This window comes from Rhea americana, unplaced genomic scaffold (genome assembly GCF_003343005.1).
Source record: "Rhea americana isolate MKP2758 unplaced genomic scaffold, rheAme1 scaffold_71, whole genome shotgun sequence".
Classification (NCBI taxonomy): Eukaryota; Metazoa; Chordata; class Aves; order Rheiformes; family Rheidae; genus Rhea; species Rhea americana.
Genome location: NW_028186879.1, coordinates 2,096,633 through 2,115,236, shown reverse-complemented (window position 1 = coordinate 2,115,236; position 18,604 = coordinate 2,096,633). Strand labels below are relative to the sequence as shown.

General features: G+C 38.1%; 1 protein-coding gene across 1 annotated transcript in view; it reads right to left on the bottom strand.

Annotated features, from left to right (window-relative positions):
• Nucleotides 1–18,604, bottom strand: part of ATP8A2 (ATPase phospholipid transporting 8A2) — a 297,060-nt gene that overhangs the window by 138,228 nt on the left and 140,228 nt on the right. Inside the window, exons 25-26 of the mRNA XM_085321829.1 lie at nucleotides 10,758–10,941; nucleotides 6,599–6,709 (exon numbers count right to left, since the gene is read on the bottom strand). Coding sequence (XP_085177955.1) covers nucleotides 6,599–6,709; nucleotides 10,758–10,941 — 295 coding nt within the window. The remainder of the gene's footprint in view (nucleotides 1–6,598; nucleotides 6,710–10,757; nucleotides 10,942–18,604) is intronic.

Sequence of the window (18,604 nt, the reverse complement as noted above, 5' to 3'; positions counted from 1 at the left end):
GTATCAGAAGAGGCAGTGCTGAGTCTCACACACTTTGCTTCCCAGACTGTGCGCCATTACTGTGCTTTCCAGGTCCTGGAGTTCAGCACTATGATTTCCACAGACATTTTGCACTTTTTAAACTGATTGATATTATCCAGTTTGGAGGACTTGGCTTCCTTTCTTACTTGTTTCAAAAACATACAGCACRCTCGCTCTCCTTGGCTCTCTGGATAGGATTCAGTTGTCTAAACATAGACACTTGAGTACTAACAACGCTGCTGCTCCAGACAGGTGAAGGTCTTCTGCAGGTCCTGTGGCGCACCTGCCAGCCCTAGACTGCTCTTTGTGACCCAGCAGCATTCATAAAGGCCATCTAAACAGGGACTTCACAGGTTTCCCTGAGTGCTTGAGTTCACACCTGATGCCTATCTTAAAGCCACGAAATCCCACTTCTTGTGCATCTGCAAGCACATGTCTGCCAAGAATAACTTATTATGGATACACATAYATTTGTAAGAACTCAAAAGTCAGAGTTTCAAAACACAAAATAATCACATGTACTTCTTTTTTGCTTTACTATTTTGCTCTCTATTTTGCTTCATACTTCTATTTTGCTTCATTATCATACAGAATTGTTACACACTTACCACATCAGTTGCGTATATGTACATGAAAGTAATGACTATTAAATGTCCATCGACATATTTGAATGGGCTACTGAATAATTTGTGTGCCCAAGTACAACAAAACAGCTAGCTGCTTGTATTACTGTTACCCTGGTCAAGAATTTTATAGCCAGATGTCTTTAATTTTAGTCTAACATGGGGGGGGGAATACTACTCTGTTATCTTTTAATGAAGTTGCTTTTTATGACAACAGTTATTACACTTCAGTCCTCAACTCATTCCAATAATCCCCATGCTCAAGGTTTTCTATTGTCTGCCCATACCCTCGGAGCTGTAAAGCCAATTGGAAACAGAAGGCACAGGCCTGTGGGTATAAGTCTGATTATATAAGTCAAGGGATAAGTGCATAGATGTGTTGTAGCTGTATATTTTTAGTATCTTATCAGATGCACTCCATTCTGCAAGCTATTTGGATAAAAGGGCTAAAATTCCCATGACCTCTTTCTCTATTTTTAAGATACCTGTTGCATTTGACAGGAAAGTATGAAAACAAAATGAATCAAAAAAAAAGAAAAGGTCTCATGCAGCAGTATTTCACATGTGCTTTCACACCTTGGTCCATCAGCCAGCCTGAAATGGTGACCACAAAGAGCACTCAATACTTCTCAAAGGCAGACCCTAGCAGAATCACCACACATTCAAAAGCATGTTTATCTAGGCATTAATAAGTTTACCTGCAACTTTTAAGACTTGAAAACTTAGCTCTAAAAGAAACAGTTATGATTCTGATGCTTTGTTCTCTGGTACATTTTTACTTTTTAACACTGTTCACTTGTAAATAAAAAATGCTCTTCAACCTGGATGCAGCTACAGTTTTCAAATGTAGGCTTACAATTTATTTCTGGATATTTAAGGTTGAAAAGAAAATAATGCAGTGCAGGTTAATGTACAACATCCTCTCCTAATTTCCATTCATTTCCATTTCAGCTTAAAGTCAAGGAGACTGATGGCCCAGAACTACCAAACCTTGAAACAAGGACCGTCCTTTTTACTTATTCTGCAATACATAGTACAAATGGTGCTTCATACCTAAGTAAGGCTCAGATACACAATATGCTCCAGTGAAGTGTTGAGCACTTTTCTTGCACACTCTGTGTTGGCCTGAAATGCTACTGTTTCCACAGAACCATACCCAAATGCCTTGAACTCCTACCTGATATTTCTGGTATCTCCTTTGATCTTGCTGTGTTTCTACTTCTCCAAGCATGACATGAAAGCAACATTCCTGTATTCTTTTACATTTGAAATCAGCTATATTTCAAAGCTCTGATGTCATCAGGACAACTTTATATCATCTCCTCTGAAATATATCTGCTCAACAGATGTGAAACAGATCTTTTGTTTTACTAGTCAGTTTAAAGCCAGCTACAAAAATAATTGAATGAGGTGCTGCTTTGTAATGATGTCCAGGTATTTTTCCGTAAAGTCTTTAAAAGACAACGCCTTACCASTGACCTTCTGTTTTGGGACAATTCTGAAAGTTTGGCACGCCATAGTAGTGGCTTTAGTGCATGCTGCTACTGCAGCCAGAGAAACAGAACTCGGGAATGAAAATCAAGAGCTGGCTTTTTATTTGTATCTCATCCCTGTAGCTATTCTGATGATTTTCTAAGTAGATTGCCTTWCCGTTGTTAAGATAGACCCAGCAGACTGAAACAGAGGGGGAAAACAAGTGCAGTCCATCTACCAACCTGTCTGTGGATAGCAAGGCTTGATTCATAAAACCTACTGCAATCTGCCAACATCATAGAGGCCACCAGCRCGGGAACACCAGCCTTACGTTCTGAAGCACCTCTAACAGTGACATATGTGGGCTCAAGCGTGACTAAGAATCAGGACTAAAGGTCTTGAAATTTCAGGTCCCATTTTCCTTCTTTCTGCTTTTGATTTATTTCACTGAGTTTTATTTTTCAAAAAAAGAAAAGAAAAGAAAAGAAAAGAAAAGAAAAGAANGAAAAGAAAAGAAAAGAAAAGAAAAGAAAAGAAAAGAAAAGAAAAGAAAAGAAAAGAAAAGAAAAGAAAAGAAAAGAAAAGAAAAGAAAAGAAAAAAAGGAAGAAAAGTAATAGAGCATTAAGAAATGCATAGGGAAAGAGATCAAGTAAGAGAAAGGAGAGCAACATCAACTTTCCAGCTGCTAAGCCAGACTAAAAATCTTTTCAGATTTACTTGAGCTTTATCCCTTTTTCAGAAGTGATAAAATTCACTTTTTAAAAAATTAAAGTGCAAATATTAATTCTTACTCTAAATCAGAAAAAGAGAGAAAATACAACCCTAACTCCATTTTTCCTGTAATCTCTAGACTCCAAGGTCTGCCTTTGGTTAAGAGCCCTTTAGTCACATGAAGCTCTTCCAAAGTGAATGCACATTTTAGTCCTTGTGGAGGCAGCTGAAGATGCAAAACAATTCACACAGCCTCCATGTCTCCACTAAGAATTAGCCATTACAAGAGGGTTAACACACACCAGCCCTCACCTGATAGCATCTCTTAAGGATAAAACCACCACGCCAGTCACCTGAGTGCACTTTTGATCAAACCTCAGATTCTATATTTTAATTACTTCTCCTGGAAGTGGAAGGAAAAACCAAYGAAATCTAATGTCTCAGAGGGGATGTCTCATTTTGGATCCTCCTGGTATCACTGTTTGGCACAAAGATGATTTTTTCAATTTATTGGGCGTTTCAATGTAAGAATCCTGCGATGCTAGAGAGACAAAAGTTTCATTTCAAGCATTTGTTACTGTTTAATTAACTCAAGTTTTCTTTTCTCTTAAATGTATACCCCTGCAATTTTCATGTCTAGATGTTCTGTGATGAAGCCTCAGTACCATCTCTTGTCTCCACTTCATGACACTTGCAAAGAATCAGGGAAAAAAGGTACGACGGGCATCAGCACTTCACTGCTGCAAAATTCATTTACATAAAGCTTACTACAGCTATTTCTCAGGTGTGAAAGCTTCATTGAAATAAAACAGATACACTAACAAAGGAATAATTGACAGTCTGTCATATTGACCGAGGGTCTTTTTTGATTCACCTCCATAAATATTTACTCAATACAATCCTTAGAACATTAACTTAGAATATAGTTCAGGTTCAAATCTCTGTTTCATTATGATGTTAAAAGAATATTCCCAGAGCACCACATATTGAAGCAGGAAATACAGGCAAACATGAAGCTTATGCAGAGCATTGGGGAACTCTCAGGAACATACTCGAAGCATAACTAACAGTGCTGTACTGCTGGGCAAACAACTTCCGTCCTCACAAGTTGAAGGATTCACCCCCTTATGGAACTTCCCCGTTTCATGAGCATTGCCCCATACCACAAACCGATCAGCATCCCTGAGCCTCATGGCAAAAAAACAGAGCAACYCAGCTTTCTTTGTGTAAAGCTAAAAAGGGAATTGGAGACCTCTTYGCCCTCCTCCCCGCAGCTCCAGGATTCCCACAGCAGCATCTCTTCAGTTTCTACATCAGTTTAGCTAGTTCTACGTGGTTTGCAGAGGAAAAGCTCCTTAGGCCACTAATGAAACAAAATCACCACGGGAGTTAAAAACAAGCTGAACTCTGCCATGTTCACTGCTGCCGGTCTGAAAGCTTCCTTTTCGGTCACTGCGTCTCCTTAAAGTCTCAAACCTGCTCCCAWCCGCACTGAGGCAACCAGCCCCTCCTGCCAGCCTCGGGCCTGCGCGGGGTGCACACAGAGYGGCACCCACGGGGCCGGGTCACGGCTAGCCGCCCGCTGTGTGCAGAGCTTCAGCGTTCGATAGAGAGGACTTCCACACTTACTCACAGAAGAGAAACAACATAAAAGCGTCAGTACAGCGTGCCGCAAGAGCTGAACACAGAGCACCTTATCTGAGAAGACAGAAGAGACCAYCTGACCTCACATCCTCTTTTTATGCATCATCTACTGATATCTGGCTAATAAAATTCCTCCCTACAATAAGGGAGGGTTAAACTACCTCATGCTGGAAGTCCCAGATTTCTTCTTCACTCATATTTGACACAGAACTATGATCTGACAAATAAATTAAATGCAGCAAAGCCACACTATGCAATAATGTATGAGAGGCAGGACTTCCAAAAGCAATGTTTAAAGGGAAAAATAATCCAGGAAGGAAAATGGCAATCATGAAACTGCTAAGAATTTTCTGAACAATTCAGAAAAAAAATAAGACTCCCTGAATTCCCATGCTCAATAAGAAATCCACTGACAGGTCTTTTTACATTATTTACATTCCTCTTTCACAATAATGAATACTACTATCATTTCCAACAACACTGAAAATTTTTTTACTGAAAACATGGACTATGATAAACCAAAATCAARTTAAGAAACTGCTTCAGAAAGTTAAATACAAAGCAAATCTTCATTATCACCAGAAGCGTGATCAAATTCGTCTCAGAGCTATGAAAAAAGCTTCTATATCAGGATAATTACACATGAAATATCAGGAACGTGGATTTGAAGTTTGTCCAAAATAACCTGTCTGAAGATTGCAACATGATCAAGATTTGCCTTACAGTAAAGGGAGGATACATAAAATATAAAGAAGGCAACTCAATTACTGTACAAATCTGGAATTACTGTAGAACACTACCATCCTGCTGTCACCCACCACTGCAAAAGCTTGCCGTTATTTTGGTGGCACAGTTTAACTCTTCTGTAGTAAACAGACCAATCTGTATTGGAAATGATAATCTCCAAAACTGTAGTTAATTCAGAAATAGTTAATAGGGAAAAAAAAAACAAACAGAGCATATTAGTGGAGAATATCTATTCTCTATGAGCCTAACACCATGCATAAAAGATGATCAGACCTTGAGGGAGTCAGGTATACACATATTGACCATGGTATGATTTACTGAATAGTAAAATATTTCTTATCCACTCTCTCCTGTAATATACAGTAACTGGCTTCCTAATTATAAATGTTATCATTTTCTTATAGCTTCCTTCATGTCTGCTTAATGGTAATAAAAAAATAGAAAAATGTAAACATACATAAAACCACATATAAATCAAACTATAACGAACAAGAATTTGCTGTACTAGCTCACATGACTAATCTATTAATTCCAATTTACTTATGTTTTCCAAATAGGTAAAAGTACATATAAATATCCCTTCCYGACCTTTCCTAAATTCAGACTGTATCCTGAAGCACAAGATGACACTCCCATCTGAGCAGACAGAACCATAACATTCATAACATTATTTGATAGCTGTTAAAATCCAGTTTCACTATTTGACATCTTCAGGCAATACGTTTTTTAAAAAATACATGAAATACTTGCATTTTAGATGTGAAATTGATCAGGTCACTTGATTTATTGCCAATTTCCCCAGTATTGTAGGGCAATAAAACAGATTATAAAAGGTCAACAAGTAAAATTCTGTCCTCTTTTTGAAAAAAATGTGGCCAAGTAATTTTAGTTTTTGCTAAGCTACAGTATTTTTAACTGGAAAGTAACAGTAATAATATTTTTTGCCTAACTTATCTGCCTGGTGAGTCCTTCTCAATTCTATTAAATGCACTTTCAATTTAAGTTTATCCCCACATTCAAGTTTTATAAATAAAAGCTTTATTTAGATATGAAGTGTTTCCATAACTAAAAAGAAACTTTCAGTAAGAACACTTGCATTGAAGGGATAAACGCTTATCCCCAATGCTTTGGATCTCTCATCCAAGGCTTTACTGTACTGAAAGCTGAAAGAGAACTGGTCTTTAACGGGTTTCCTTTTGTAAACATTAAATGATTGAAGTGAACTAACTTAATTTGTAAAGGGAAACAGAATTCTAAGTTTTTAGAAGTGAAATATGGGTCTCAGCCCTTTTAACTCAATCCACACCGTGATTTTCCTATTGCATAGGATGAGTTGAGAACAAGCATTGCCAAAGCCAATCCATCCAGTTACTCTTACCTCAATAATATACAAAACCACATTCTTGTAGAAGCAATAGAGTATGCATTTGGTAACTCGGTTGTAACTCCAAGCTCCATGGACCAACAATAGCTTTTCCAAGTAGGAAAACTGAAAGAAAAAAGAAGAAGAAAAATTGTTCGTATATGAAGAAATATTTCAAAAGTAAAAAATAGCCCAAATCTCAGATCAGCTATGAAAACTGTTCTTCAGAAGTAATAAATTGTTTAGCAGCACACATGCAAAACCTGAACTTAAAATGTTTAAAACATTCACAGAAAATGTCTTTTACTACAGCAAAACCTTTGAATGTTTCTGTAAGTGGCCTTCAAMAGCTTTAAATGGCAAGAAGTTTTAAGTTATTATTACTATACTGATAGAAAAAAAWTAAGTTTAAAATAATAGATTTCTGAATTAAATATAAATGTGAACTCTTCACTTCATGGCCAAGATTTCTGTATTTGAGAGCTTACTAAGTTCAAGACATGAAGCTCCCCTCTAATTACCAGAGTGCTCGTTTAATTCACAGAACAGTCTCAAGCTAAAATGAAATGCCCAAGAGGAGGAACACAAGTGAAAAAAGAACACAAACAGCCTTTTATGGCAAATGAACACTTACATTAGCATTTGCAGYCCACTGAATATGTAAAAGTATGCAAGTGTTATGCAAAGTACCTAAAAATGCTAAAGAAAAGAATAATCTATCTCAAAAAAGCCAAGTACATRAATCGCCAGTGCGTATAAAAATTGATACTTTATAATGCTTGTTTAAACCAGAGCTACAGCTCAGTTCTACTCTTCAATTCAGTACATTTTTTCAAGTGAATTCAATASACTTTCATAGCAGCAATCTCACAGCGCAGTCTAGGAAATTCATCATTTTCTAGTGCTGGCTTTGTCAGTGAACCTCTTTATGGCCTACAGCATTCCTCTTTAGTCCAGTTGCAGACAGTTCAAACTGGGAATTAAATTTATTGTTTGGCATGGGCATACCTGAAGGGTTCTTGGATGAGACTGTTATTTGCTTTGCTTCTATTTGCATGAAGCAACCTGATGGGAAAGCTCAGCTTTCCRAATTTAGATTATAGCTTGGTTATTTTAACCAAATATTATTTGAAACTCTGGAAGCTAGAGTAATGAATTTGAACTGTCATRAGATAGCCCCGCTCCCATGATTTCCAATACTGAAAGCACTGAACCACAAATCCTGTAAGTACAGGCTTTCTGACACACATCAGAAACTCGGTTTATTTGGGATATGCCAGTAAGGAAGAGCAAGRATAAACAAAATTGAACCAAGCTTCATGGCTCAGCATGTGCCCAGCCTGAAGAAGGACCTGTCCTTGAAGGACTATGGGAGCAGGRCACTCTGCCATACACAGTGCAGAGGTCTGCAGTTTGGCCAGACAAATTCTACCATTAATTGCTCTTTATTCTGTCCCCGCCCCATGAAAATGAGGGCACTACACAGAACAGCAAGGCAGCCGCAGGAACCCAAATATTGCAGTTCTAAGCCTGTCCATGCTGAGGAATCTCGTTAAGAAGTGACAAGRAAAATTTAACCTGTTTTAAAGCTGATCTGTGAAGCTAGGCATGCACACACCTATCTGCATACTTGAGTGATTGTATGGATAAAGTCACTGTACTTGTACACTCTACTTGTTTGGATACTAATGTATTCATGAATTTTTAAAGCAGAAGGGATCATCAGGACTATCTGACTGGTCTACCTGCAAAACAGTTTCTATAARCCTTTACAAGTCCTTTCTGTAACAACTTTGGCATAAATCTCTGTATTAGAAAGATACTCCATCTTGATTGGAAAAGGGAACATGCGTGCTATGTTGGGAGTGGGGAAGCAGGGAAAAAGAAGGAAAGACAGAGAAAATTCATCCAAAATGTAAACCAAGCTTTTCCAGGAACAAAATTGAAACATGAACATTTGACTAAAAAAGAATTTTTCCTAGTTACAAAAGTAACACTCCCTAAAAAGTACCCAGATGCTCTGTAGACTAAAATGATAAAACATTTTACAAAGAGAAAAAGTTATTAATATCTACTGCTGTCTCTCTAAGCAGTTCAATTGTTTCATTTGGGAATTCTCTTAATATGGATCATTGGGGCAATAACATTTCAAGGGAAAAGGAYGATTCACAAATACTCCTTGCACCTATGGAAGTTATTTAGAGCAGACTCAGATGCATGTTAGCTTTTTATTTTTGTTTAGTTTATTCTTTGGTTCCCACTGGAATACTTAATGAGTCTATACAGAGACTTTCCCCTAAGTGCCTTCTTCTGACACTGCTGTATGGAAAGTATCATTTGAACTTGAGATGCTAAATTATAGTGGTCATCTTAAATTGCTCAATAGGAACATACTCTGCCTTCAAGGCATGCATATATAGTAAAGTTTCAGAGGGAGTTATATTCCCTCACTCAAAAAAATGCACACCATGGAGATCAAGTTTTTCTTTTGAACATTTTTTTTTGAAACATACATTACCATACACTATTAGTCTCCTTTGCAGGAGGGACTCCTTTGTATCTTTTCTAACTAGTACAAAGCTATGCCAGTTAACCATGAGGGGAGAGGAATTTCCATGGTGTTTTATTAATTTTTCAAAATCAGAACTCCATGCTAGCGTGGCCAGCTTTTATTTCATATTAAATTAACATTACCCCTTGCTGTTGTCATTAACTCTCAGATAGGGATTTAAACCAAGAGCAACTTACTTTCCACACTCTAACATTAAATCAAAACGCACCTTTTATTTGTTAAATCAAGAATACTGCATGAACATGAAGCGACTTCACAAGGTTTAATGTTATTGAAACTAATGCCAGAGAAATTAAAYGTGTAGGGCCCTCTATTAATAGAGATCTCACTGCTTATGTTTACTTATTAAAATTAAAGTAATAAGTGATCTGAGGACATTTCTAAGTAAGGTATATTCAATCAAATTATACAGCAGAAGCAATGTGCAGTCAATGGAAGCTAATGAGAAAGACATTATAAGATAGAGTTTGTGATCATGGCAGTTCCTATAATGCTATATATTTGGAATATACTAATGTTCAGGACAGAATAAGTCTTGATGAAACAGCCTAAAATCTTCAATATATGTTTGGTGAAAAGTCCGAGTTATTCAAGCCTGAAATCCAGTGTCCTCTGTCTGACCATAAAGCACMGTAGAACAGCAACGCAAGACTGGCACTATGCTTCACAGTAGGGTTAACACAACGAACAGTTACCTGTCCAAAGAACAGGASTGTTCTTGCCTTTTTAAAATCTCTCCTTTTACAATAACTACGAAAAAAGATCAATTCACACCAACCGGCATGGCAASTCTGCCTACACCTTGGCAGAATGAAACATCAGCTGACTGCTTGCACATCAAAGAGCCAGTGGACCGCATCTACGTCCTGTCACCTCCCATCTGTTCTTGCCCTGTGATCAATCTCAAAGACATATGCGTGGTACCTTAGCAGCACATTCAGTATGCAGAGCATGCCCAGCTGCTGAAGCATTTCCTTTCTTTTTCTGTGTTCTTTTACATCTTTATTCTACATCTTTGTTTCTTTAATGAAACAAATTTAAAAGGATCTTTTATTTTCCTCTTAGCGAAGTAATCCGTGCTGGATTTGATGGGATAGTTTGGGAGCACTCAGCCAAGTCACACTCAAAATAACATACTGGAATGAAAATATTGGCCAGCTTCTTAGAACTTATTCTAATTCTTGGATATTGAAAGAGAAAAAAAAAGGAGGCGAACACCCCAAAATAAAAGTTTCCCAACAGCTAGATAAACTTACACACGTGTTTGCAATGTCTATTCATAGTAAGAGACAAGAGTGTGTACTGAGGGAGATAAATTACACTGAGAAATGCTCGAACATATAAGCRTCACCAAACGTGCTCCTTGCTGACTGCTGAACGGCTGAGACATTCCACAGCTGCCAGGAGGGAACCAAAGCTTCAGGAGAGGGTGGGGCTTTTCCCCAGAGAATACAGGCTCAAAACAAAACAAAAACATCCCAAAAGCATCCAAAATATTTTGGACAGCTGCCTCAAGGAAGGAACAGGGATGCTCCTAGCTTGAAGGCTGCACAGTGGCTCCCTGTCAACAAGAAATAGCAGTGACGCTTTCGAGTCTCTGACCTGTGCGATAGCATAATCTGAGCAATTGGTTGCCTGCATGCCCTCATTCCCACTGATCCCAACGCCGACATGAGCCGTCTGGATCATTCCCACATCGTTGGCACCATCCCCAATGGCGAGTGTTATGGCATTGACATATTTCTTGACCATGTCTACAATTTCAGACTTCTGTAGAGGAGACACTCTGGAAAGGAGAGAGAAATGTGTTATTTTCTCATGTGCCAAGTTACACATGTGCCTTTTCAAGAAGGACAGCTGTAATCTAGATTTAGAAATATTAAAAGGGYAGTTACTGAAAAGTGATTTTTTCCCACAACTAAGCTTCTGAGCCTGTGCCAAACCATTTCAGAAAGAAACTAGTTTTTTTAAAAAAATAGTGATAATAATAATAACATTTTCACAAAGTATGAGCAAATAAAAGAGAAGAACACATAGATGTGAAAAGTTTTAAAAGTTTCCCCTCCTATCTAATATATTTCGGCATATACCAGTCATTATATGCAGAACACTGGAAAAAAAGTCTTATCTTGGACCACMACAATTTGCAGGGTAGGACGCAGGCTTCGCTGCCTGCTGTTACAACGCATCTCCATCCAGATGGAGGAAGGCCACTGATAGGTTCAGAAAACAATTTTGTTTGAGGCATTCCTGATTTTCAGTGGCTTGGCAAAGATTTTGTAGACTTAGCTTCTTCTCTCCTTAGGTTTACTTCCCCTCTTGCAATCCCATCTTTCCAACCTCATGCCAGCCTGGGATCCCGTGCCCAGTTGGGATCAGAAGTGACACATCTTCTCCCTCATCTTCCATTCTCATTACAAGCTGGTCTAATGTCACCGACTTCAGTGATATTACTTGGTTACCATGACCCCATAACATCTGAATACTTATCAGTTTTTTTGGTAGTTACTTTAATCTGATCTTTCTCTCAGTTTGCACCAGTTGCAGTTTAACATGAATTCATGACACTCAATAGAGTTGTAGTAAYCTAAACCAAGAAGAAGTGGAAAATTACTCGGGACTAGGTAACCAAATTGGATGTGACACTCAAAATGCCTTTTATTTATGAAAAAGGTAGATCAGGTTACCAAATCACATGATATATTCTGGAAATACCCACAAGTAGATTAAATATTTCCATTCTAAGCCCATCTGTACAAACAACTTTAATTCCTTTCCCCATCAATTTTAGTCAAAGCTCCAAATTATTTTATACTCCCTTAAATAAAGCTTTAGACAAAACTTTTCCACATCTGAAGTCAGCCACATACATTCAATATATTAAAAAAAAAAAAACATGTAACTGATATCCAAAGGCTTTACTGTTAAAATAGGGAGAAGGTTGGGAGGGGAAGAGGGGGGAGAGATGGAGGGTTTTTTTTACAAGACCTTTTTTTCAGAGTCCACATCCTGTGGGAGCAACTTTCACAGCTTTTTAATATATCTGGCCAGATTATTGCTGATCAAAAAATACCAGGGCTATCTTGCTCAGCTTTTTMCTTTATGGCCTTGATCTTGTTCATGCTGACCACCTCTTAAGACCAGAATTGAGAAGCAGTTTGGGTAAAAAGGTTCCTAAGAAAAAATTGCTGGGCTCAAAATTCACATGTAAACTAAAAAAAGCCCAGCAGCTGTCCTGTTCCCAAAAGTTGAAAACAGAGGAAAAAGTTGAGTAGGCCATAAAATTCACTTAATACCATTGGATAGATTTATTAAGCACTCAACTGCCTGGCAATGAAAGCAGCACTTTGCACTGTAGTGGCCCAGTCATATTACCAACGCAAAAAGCCAACATACTAACCAATCCATCATGCATGAAAGGTGTCAGATGATAATTGTAATTCAGCTCTGAATATAGTCTGCAGATCCTATTCTCCCTCTCATACATACAGGTGTGWATGTGTATACAAATATATACACACATACATGTGTATATATCTATATACACATACATATGCACACACCCACACCCCACACATACACTAACTTCACATAATAAAATAGTAAGTAATGGAGTACGGAATCAGTGTGGATTTCTAACGTAAGATATCAGCTCTAGAGAGACTTGGAGCTTCTTCTAGTGGGATGGGACCTACAAGTGGGCAGCCCCCCGTCACCCAGCCCCAGGGACCCCTCTGGTGCACGGGGCCACAAACCCTTCGCAGCACACCTCAGGCAATGTTTTCCTGGCAGCTGAACACCACGTAGACCCGCTGACTTTCTCCTCAAGCAAAACAATCTCTCAAAAGTCCAGACTTGTCAAACCAATCGCACGTCATACTACAAACAAACTCCTGAAATAATACATAATATACACAGAGTACGCTTTTACTGCCCTAGTCAGATAAAGCTGTCAATAAATAACGCCCACAGCTGAAGACTAATGTCTTTACATCCCTAATCAAAAAGGCCAAAGAAAATATAGAAGAACTAGATATATGCTTTAAAGATTAAATTTGTGTGCATTTGAGCTAAAAAGATGAAACCTAAAATAAGAYTTCAATACAAAGTGTTACCTCATCATAGATATTTATTATAAATGGAAGTGTCTTACCAAGCGTCCTCTTCCCTCCTCCCTTCCATGAAGCTCATCCTCAAACTCCAGAGAACACATACTCATGCTCAGTACATTACAGTACATTAGCTGGAAAACTTGCAGTTTGAGATAGCTACTGATTTCCTGAGGGGTTTTACAACCCCCCCCCCCCACTTCCAGACCTCTTCTACTCCTTGTAATCTATTTGGTACCAATAGACTGCACTAGATGACATTAATCCCCTTAGCAAGCTGATCATAGCTGTGGTTCATTTTCACATATTTGATAGGCTGTCTACATGAATAACTGGAAGATTACAGCACAGGACACTATTAACCTGAAGCTTCCCCCAGGTGGTATCTTGGAAGGGGAAGAGGAATAGCCAAGTTCACAAAGATGCTTGGACAAATGAGCAGTTCAAAGTAAAAAGCGCTAGGAAGGAACAAACAACTTTGGAGAAAAATTTTGCAGTGACGTGCAACTATTGGTAATTACCCTGTGGTGGAATATCCCTGGCTTTCACTGCGGTGCTCAGTGCAGCAGTATCAGGATGCAAGCCTTGCCTTGATAAGCGCCCAAATGCCAGCTACAAAGTGAAAAAAATGCCCGTTTCATCAAAATCTGCCACTCGCTCACGTGTTCGTTAACCTGTTAGACTGAGGTGCAGCTTACAAAGGTTCTTCGAGGCCAACTTAAAAGGGCTCACTGGAAATGTTTATACATAAATTACCTCTACTTCTTTCTACGCTCAGAAATATTTTTGAAAACAGAGATGATCAAGTTAGCCTAGACTGATTTTTCTCTTCTAAGCATAATACTGGTAAAAAGAGGTTGAGTTTCAGATACCATCATTACAGTTACAGGATCAAGTCTATATTTCTGCTCAAACTTTTTCCCCAAGAATCTGGATATAGGCTATTTAAACTGCAGAGTGCCTGGGGACAGGACTCTGCCTTTAGAAAATTTTTTGCATTCATTATTTGGCAGTACAAGATAAATACAATATAAAGYATTCAAGCACAATGGAGGGGCTGCATCTAGTTCAGTGCCAGCCATACAGCAGACCTGCTCCTTACCCTGCTCAAGGAGCTTCTTTATGCAGCATTGCTCTTGGGACAATAAAAACCGATACTGGAAAATAGAAGGGTCTCTTCAGTCTCAAACCTGCTCAATTTCTTGCTATCACTATCTTCATGAGATCAATGCAGAAAGCAACTTCCATTCTGCACAAGACCACTGGTGAATTAACACTGCATTGCCTGCTCCTCAACTGGATGGGAGAGTGGAAGCAAGAGAGAAAGGGGACGAAGCACCGAGTCTTCAGAGGAAGCTGGCAGAGAAACGGAGCTCAGAGCTCAGAGCACAGATCCTCAGAACGACAAGGTACGTGCTTGTTATAAAGTCATTTAAATCCATGAGGGAACAGTGTGGCTGTAGGTAGGTTTCAGGTAACACACACTACTAGATTTTTCCTATCAGTAAGTGCTTTGTTAACATCCACCTTCTCCTTAGAGGAAGCTAATGAAAAAGTAGCTCAGGATACAGTGTGCAGTAACAYAATCAGTTTCTACTACAGATATTGTAAGTGGCTTCCCATTGACTTGTGTAGATTAGCTCCTAATAGCTTTAAACCTTTAGTCTGCAGTTGCTTCTTCAGCCTAGGAACAAACGCTCATGGGGAAAGACTTTAGCTGATGTTTTGTCTATTCAGAAATAAAAGTTCTACTCAACATTTTGCTAGAAGGCTCGCCTTTTTTTTTTTTTAATATTGCTTTGAAAAGAAAATTCAGGCACAGGTGAAGACATTTTCAGTTCAATTTTTTCACCTGAAGTACTTAGACAAATAAAACAATTCATAAAATACCATCAGTTCTGTTCACTTTTTCCAGCGAAAGCTTTGCAGTTAAAGGTAAGTGGTGACACTTCCAAAACTGAGATTTGGAAATACTTTATTTAGAAACTTATTTCAGTTTTAGATAAAAACTAACAATGTTTTTAAAATCTTGAAAAGAAAAAACAATATATATCAAGACATTCATTTCAATCAAACAAGGCAACTCAATACAGAGCTTTAACTTCAACTTTTAAGGTATTGCAATGGATTTAAATCAGCCAATTCTTTTACTGCACTTTTTCCAATGTGGCAAGGAAGCTCTATCTCATACCTTGGTGAACACCACCAAAGTATTTCAGGATGGAGGCTGTCACAATTGCAATGGGAAGGACACAATCAGCACAACCCATCCTGTGTTACATAGGTCAACTACTCATTCCACAAGATAGTGTTAATGAGATAGGTGAAAAGTAGAGTTTCTTAATTCTGTCTCTACACAGAGCAGTACTTACTAGACAGCTATAGCTACATATAAAAGCAATTGATGGGACTTGTAGACAGTACCTCTCATGTAAGCTCTAAAACTACAGCTGCATCATATTGGATGCTTCAAAGTGCACAGACATAAGTCATAGCTGTGAAATRAAATGTGGTATTTCAGGAGATGATTAGTTTTATTTATTGCATTCAAATATAAAGGACTCAATAACAACTGGGTCATATTAGGGCAGACTATTTAAAAAAGACTTGAATAAAGAACAACATAAGCAAATTCTATTGAAGCACGTTTATCTAAATGATAGTGAGGCTGAGAAAGATTAGGTGATTTACAAGAGATCTGTTTATATCCAGTCTATATTAGAAGACTGTATGTCCTCCTACTTGGAGGGGATACAGCTCCATGAGCTTTTACACATGGCAGTGAGGCCCACAGCAATACTGATTCTCAGCACACTGTTCCCTTTACAAACTTTTTACAAGGAGACTAGAGCATTTCTACTAAAACTGGTGTACTACTCCTACCCCCGATTCACTGAAATATACTCAAGGCATTCTCAATCACACTTTAAAATTTTAGATGTTCATTTGTGGGGAAAAAAAGAGGAAGGCAAGAAAGGAAGCTGTTGAAAGTATTGCACTCCTACTGCTTCCATGCTGTAGTAGAGATTAAACACAAAGACATTAATGTGTTTAACATGAAACATTAATCTGATATTCTGCTTCCTTGAAATTCCTTATTAATACAATAAAAAGGCTCTCAAAGGCCTTCCTGTATAGAAGTGAACATGAATTTACCCTGTTCTATCACAAAATACACCAGTACTTCAAAACAGTGAGAGTGACCTCATCTTCAGCAAAGCTAGAACGGACGACAGCTCAAAAAAGCTGAAAGTTATCAATGTTATTGACACTGAAGTATGCACAACGGTCAGCAAAACAATGACACAAAATAAGTTTGCGCACCACTAACAGTGATACTCAGAAAGCAAGGAATACTACCATGACGTGGTGTTTAGCTTCTAATTAGACAGTGGTTTCTTCTGGCATGCAACAGGGTGCAAATTTCCACTGTATGTCATTCAGACAAGTGCTAATCTTGAATTACATCCAGGATCCTCCAATATAGCTTGCATAGACTCAATCACACAGAAGTGCACACAGAAGAATAATAAACAGAAGTAACGGAGAACAAACATATGTGCATCTTATTGCCGCGGGGTGCATTATGCTGAATGCTTCTCATTTACCAAGTGCTCTGTATCTACTTCACCAGCTGACAGCCAAGATTTCAAAGCAGTGGGCTCTAGAGTAGTACTTAAAACTTTGGAGACAGCACTAAATGAACTGATGGACAGTTTAATGTTCATAAAAAGCACCAAAGGAATTCATCTGAGTAAATTTATGTGTCTTCAACAGAGATATCTCTATCTGTTCTTCTCATGGCACATTCTTTATACAGTCCTTGGAGAGAAACAGGCACTTCCTGAGTGCAATTCATCTGGCCTACTTTAGACATGTACTTTAAGGGTATAGTCATCTCCTCCTACTATGCCTCTTCCTCTATGCCAAGGTTAAGGGGGATGAAGGTAACTAGTCCACACGAAAACATCTACTACAGATATGTGAACTAACACAAGATGAAACCAGTCTTACGTTAACTCAGTGGCTAAATACCTTCAAAATAAATAGGCGTGCAAGGGGAGAAATGCTTGTGCAATTAGTTTTGAGGGAGGTGGAATAATTACYTCCCCAGTTCACAGGCACCTGGAGTTGAACAAGCTGATATAAAACATTCTCCTGCCGGTCTATTGCAATTCTCACTTCTTGACAGCGCTCCCAACTCCTACCAGTTCTTTTCTACAATATTTTCCAGAGCCTATCTCTGCTTAACACAGAGGACTAAAAGTTTCAAACCTCAACTGGCTACTGTAAAAATAACCACAGCTTCAAGACGCTTTGTCRGATACAATCTCCCTTCTTTGTACTTGGCCCAATTTTTCCTGAGCAAACCAACCTCTGGAGTATACATAGGCCTATTTAGTTCACCAYGTGAATTGCAATGTTACTTTTTAAGCATTAAAAACTTTTATATTCCATTTTATTTACTAGGAGTCTCATTTCATCTTGATAYAACTGCAAAAATATCTTCCTTCAGTCTTCCAGCCTAGCTGACTTGTTGGTCACACACTTGGTTTTCTGAACAGTACACATTATCTCTGTAAATTCCAGATAAGCCAGGACAGTTTGTCTGATACTTAGCCTGGCTCTATAATAAAAAAAATAGATGCACACACTCCTATGTATTATGTACTCACAGAACACTTGGTAGCTCTTTTTAATTTAATAGGTCTCAAAATAGTTTCTTCATTTCAGGTGTAATGGAAATGTCTTCTTAATRTAACACTCTCTTAACAGCTATAACCACTGAATTATACCTAGTCTTTTGGGGAGGAAGAACCCAAATTCATTTATTATCTTTTTATCATAAAAGTAAAGTTTTTAATTACATATATTCCTCTATTGTATCATTAGTATCTGACATTTGCATTTCAGTATCTCATCATTCACAGTTGCCACTGAAATGATCTTCACAGGCCAAGGACTATGAAATAATCACTTTAGAGGCTGAATTCAGTGTATTAAGCAGTGTAATACAACACAGTGCCATAGTGAACACAGGGTTAAGTTTCAAGTCAGCATGTTCTTCTWCTTTGATATCCCTCCCTGAGTATTTCTCTTGATTACCCTTCCCCCAACCTGTTTTATGGGGCAAAGATAAAATGGGAAAATAGTTCGGAAAAGCAATCATTTGAAAAGTGATGAGCTGGCGTAAACATGGTGCTATATAGAAGCCTATTTTTCATATTTAACTATAATGGTTGCTAGTGGCAACAGTTAAAATACATTTTTAAAGTGAAACTACTGTATCAAATTAATTTTGAGCTTCCCTCACCCCAAGCTGATTAAGGCACATTCATT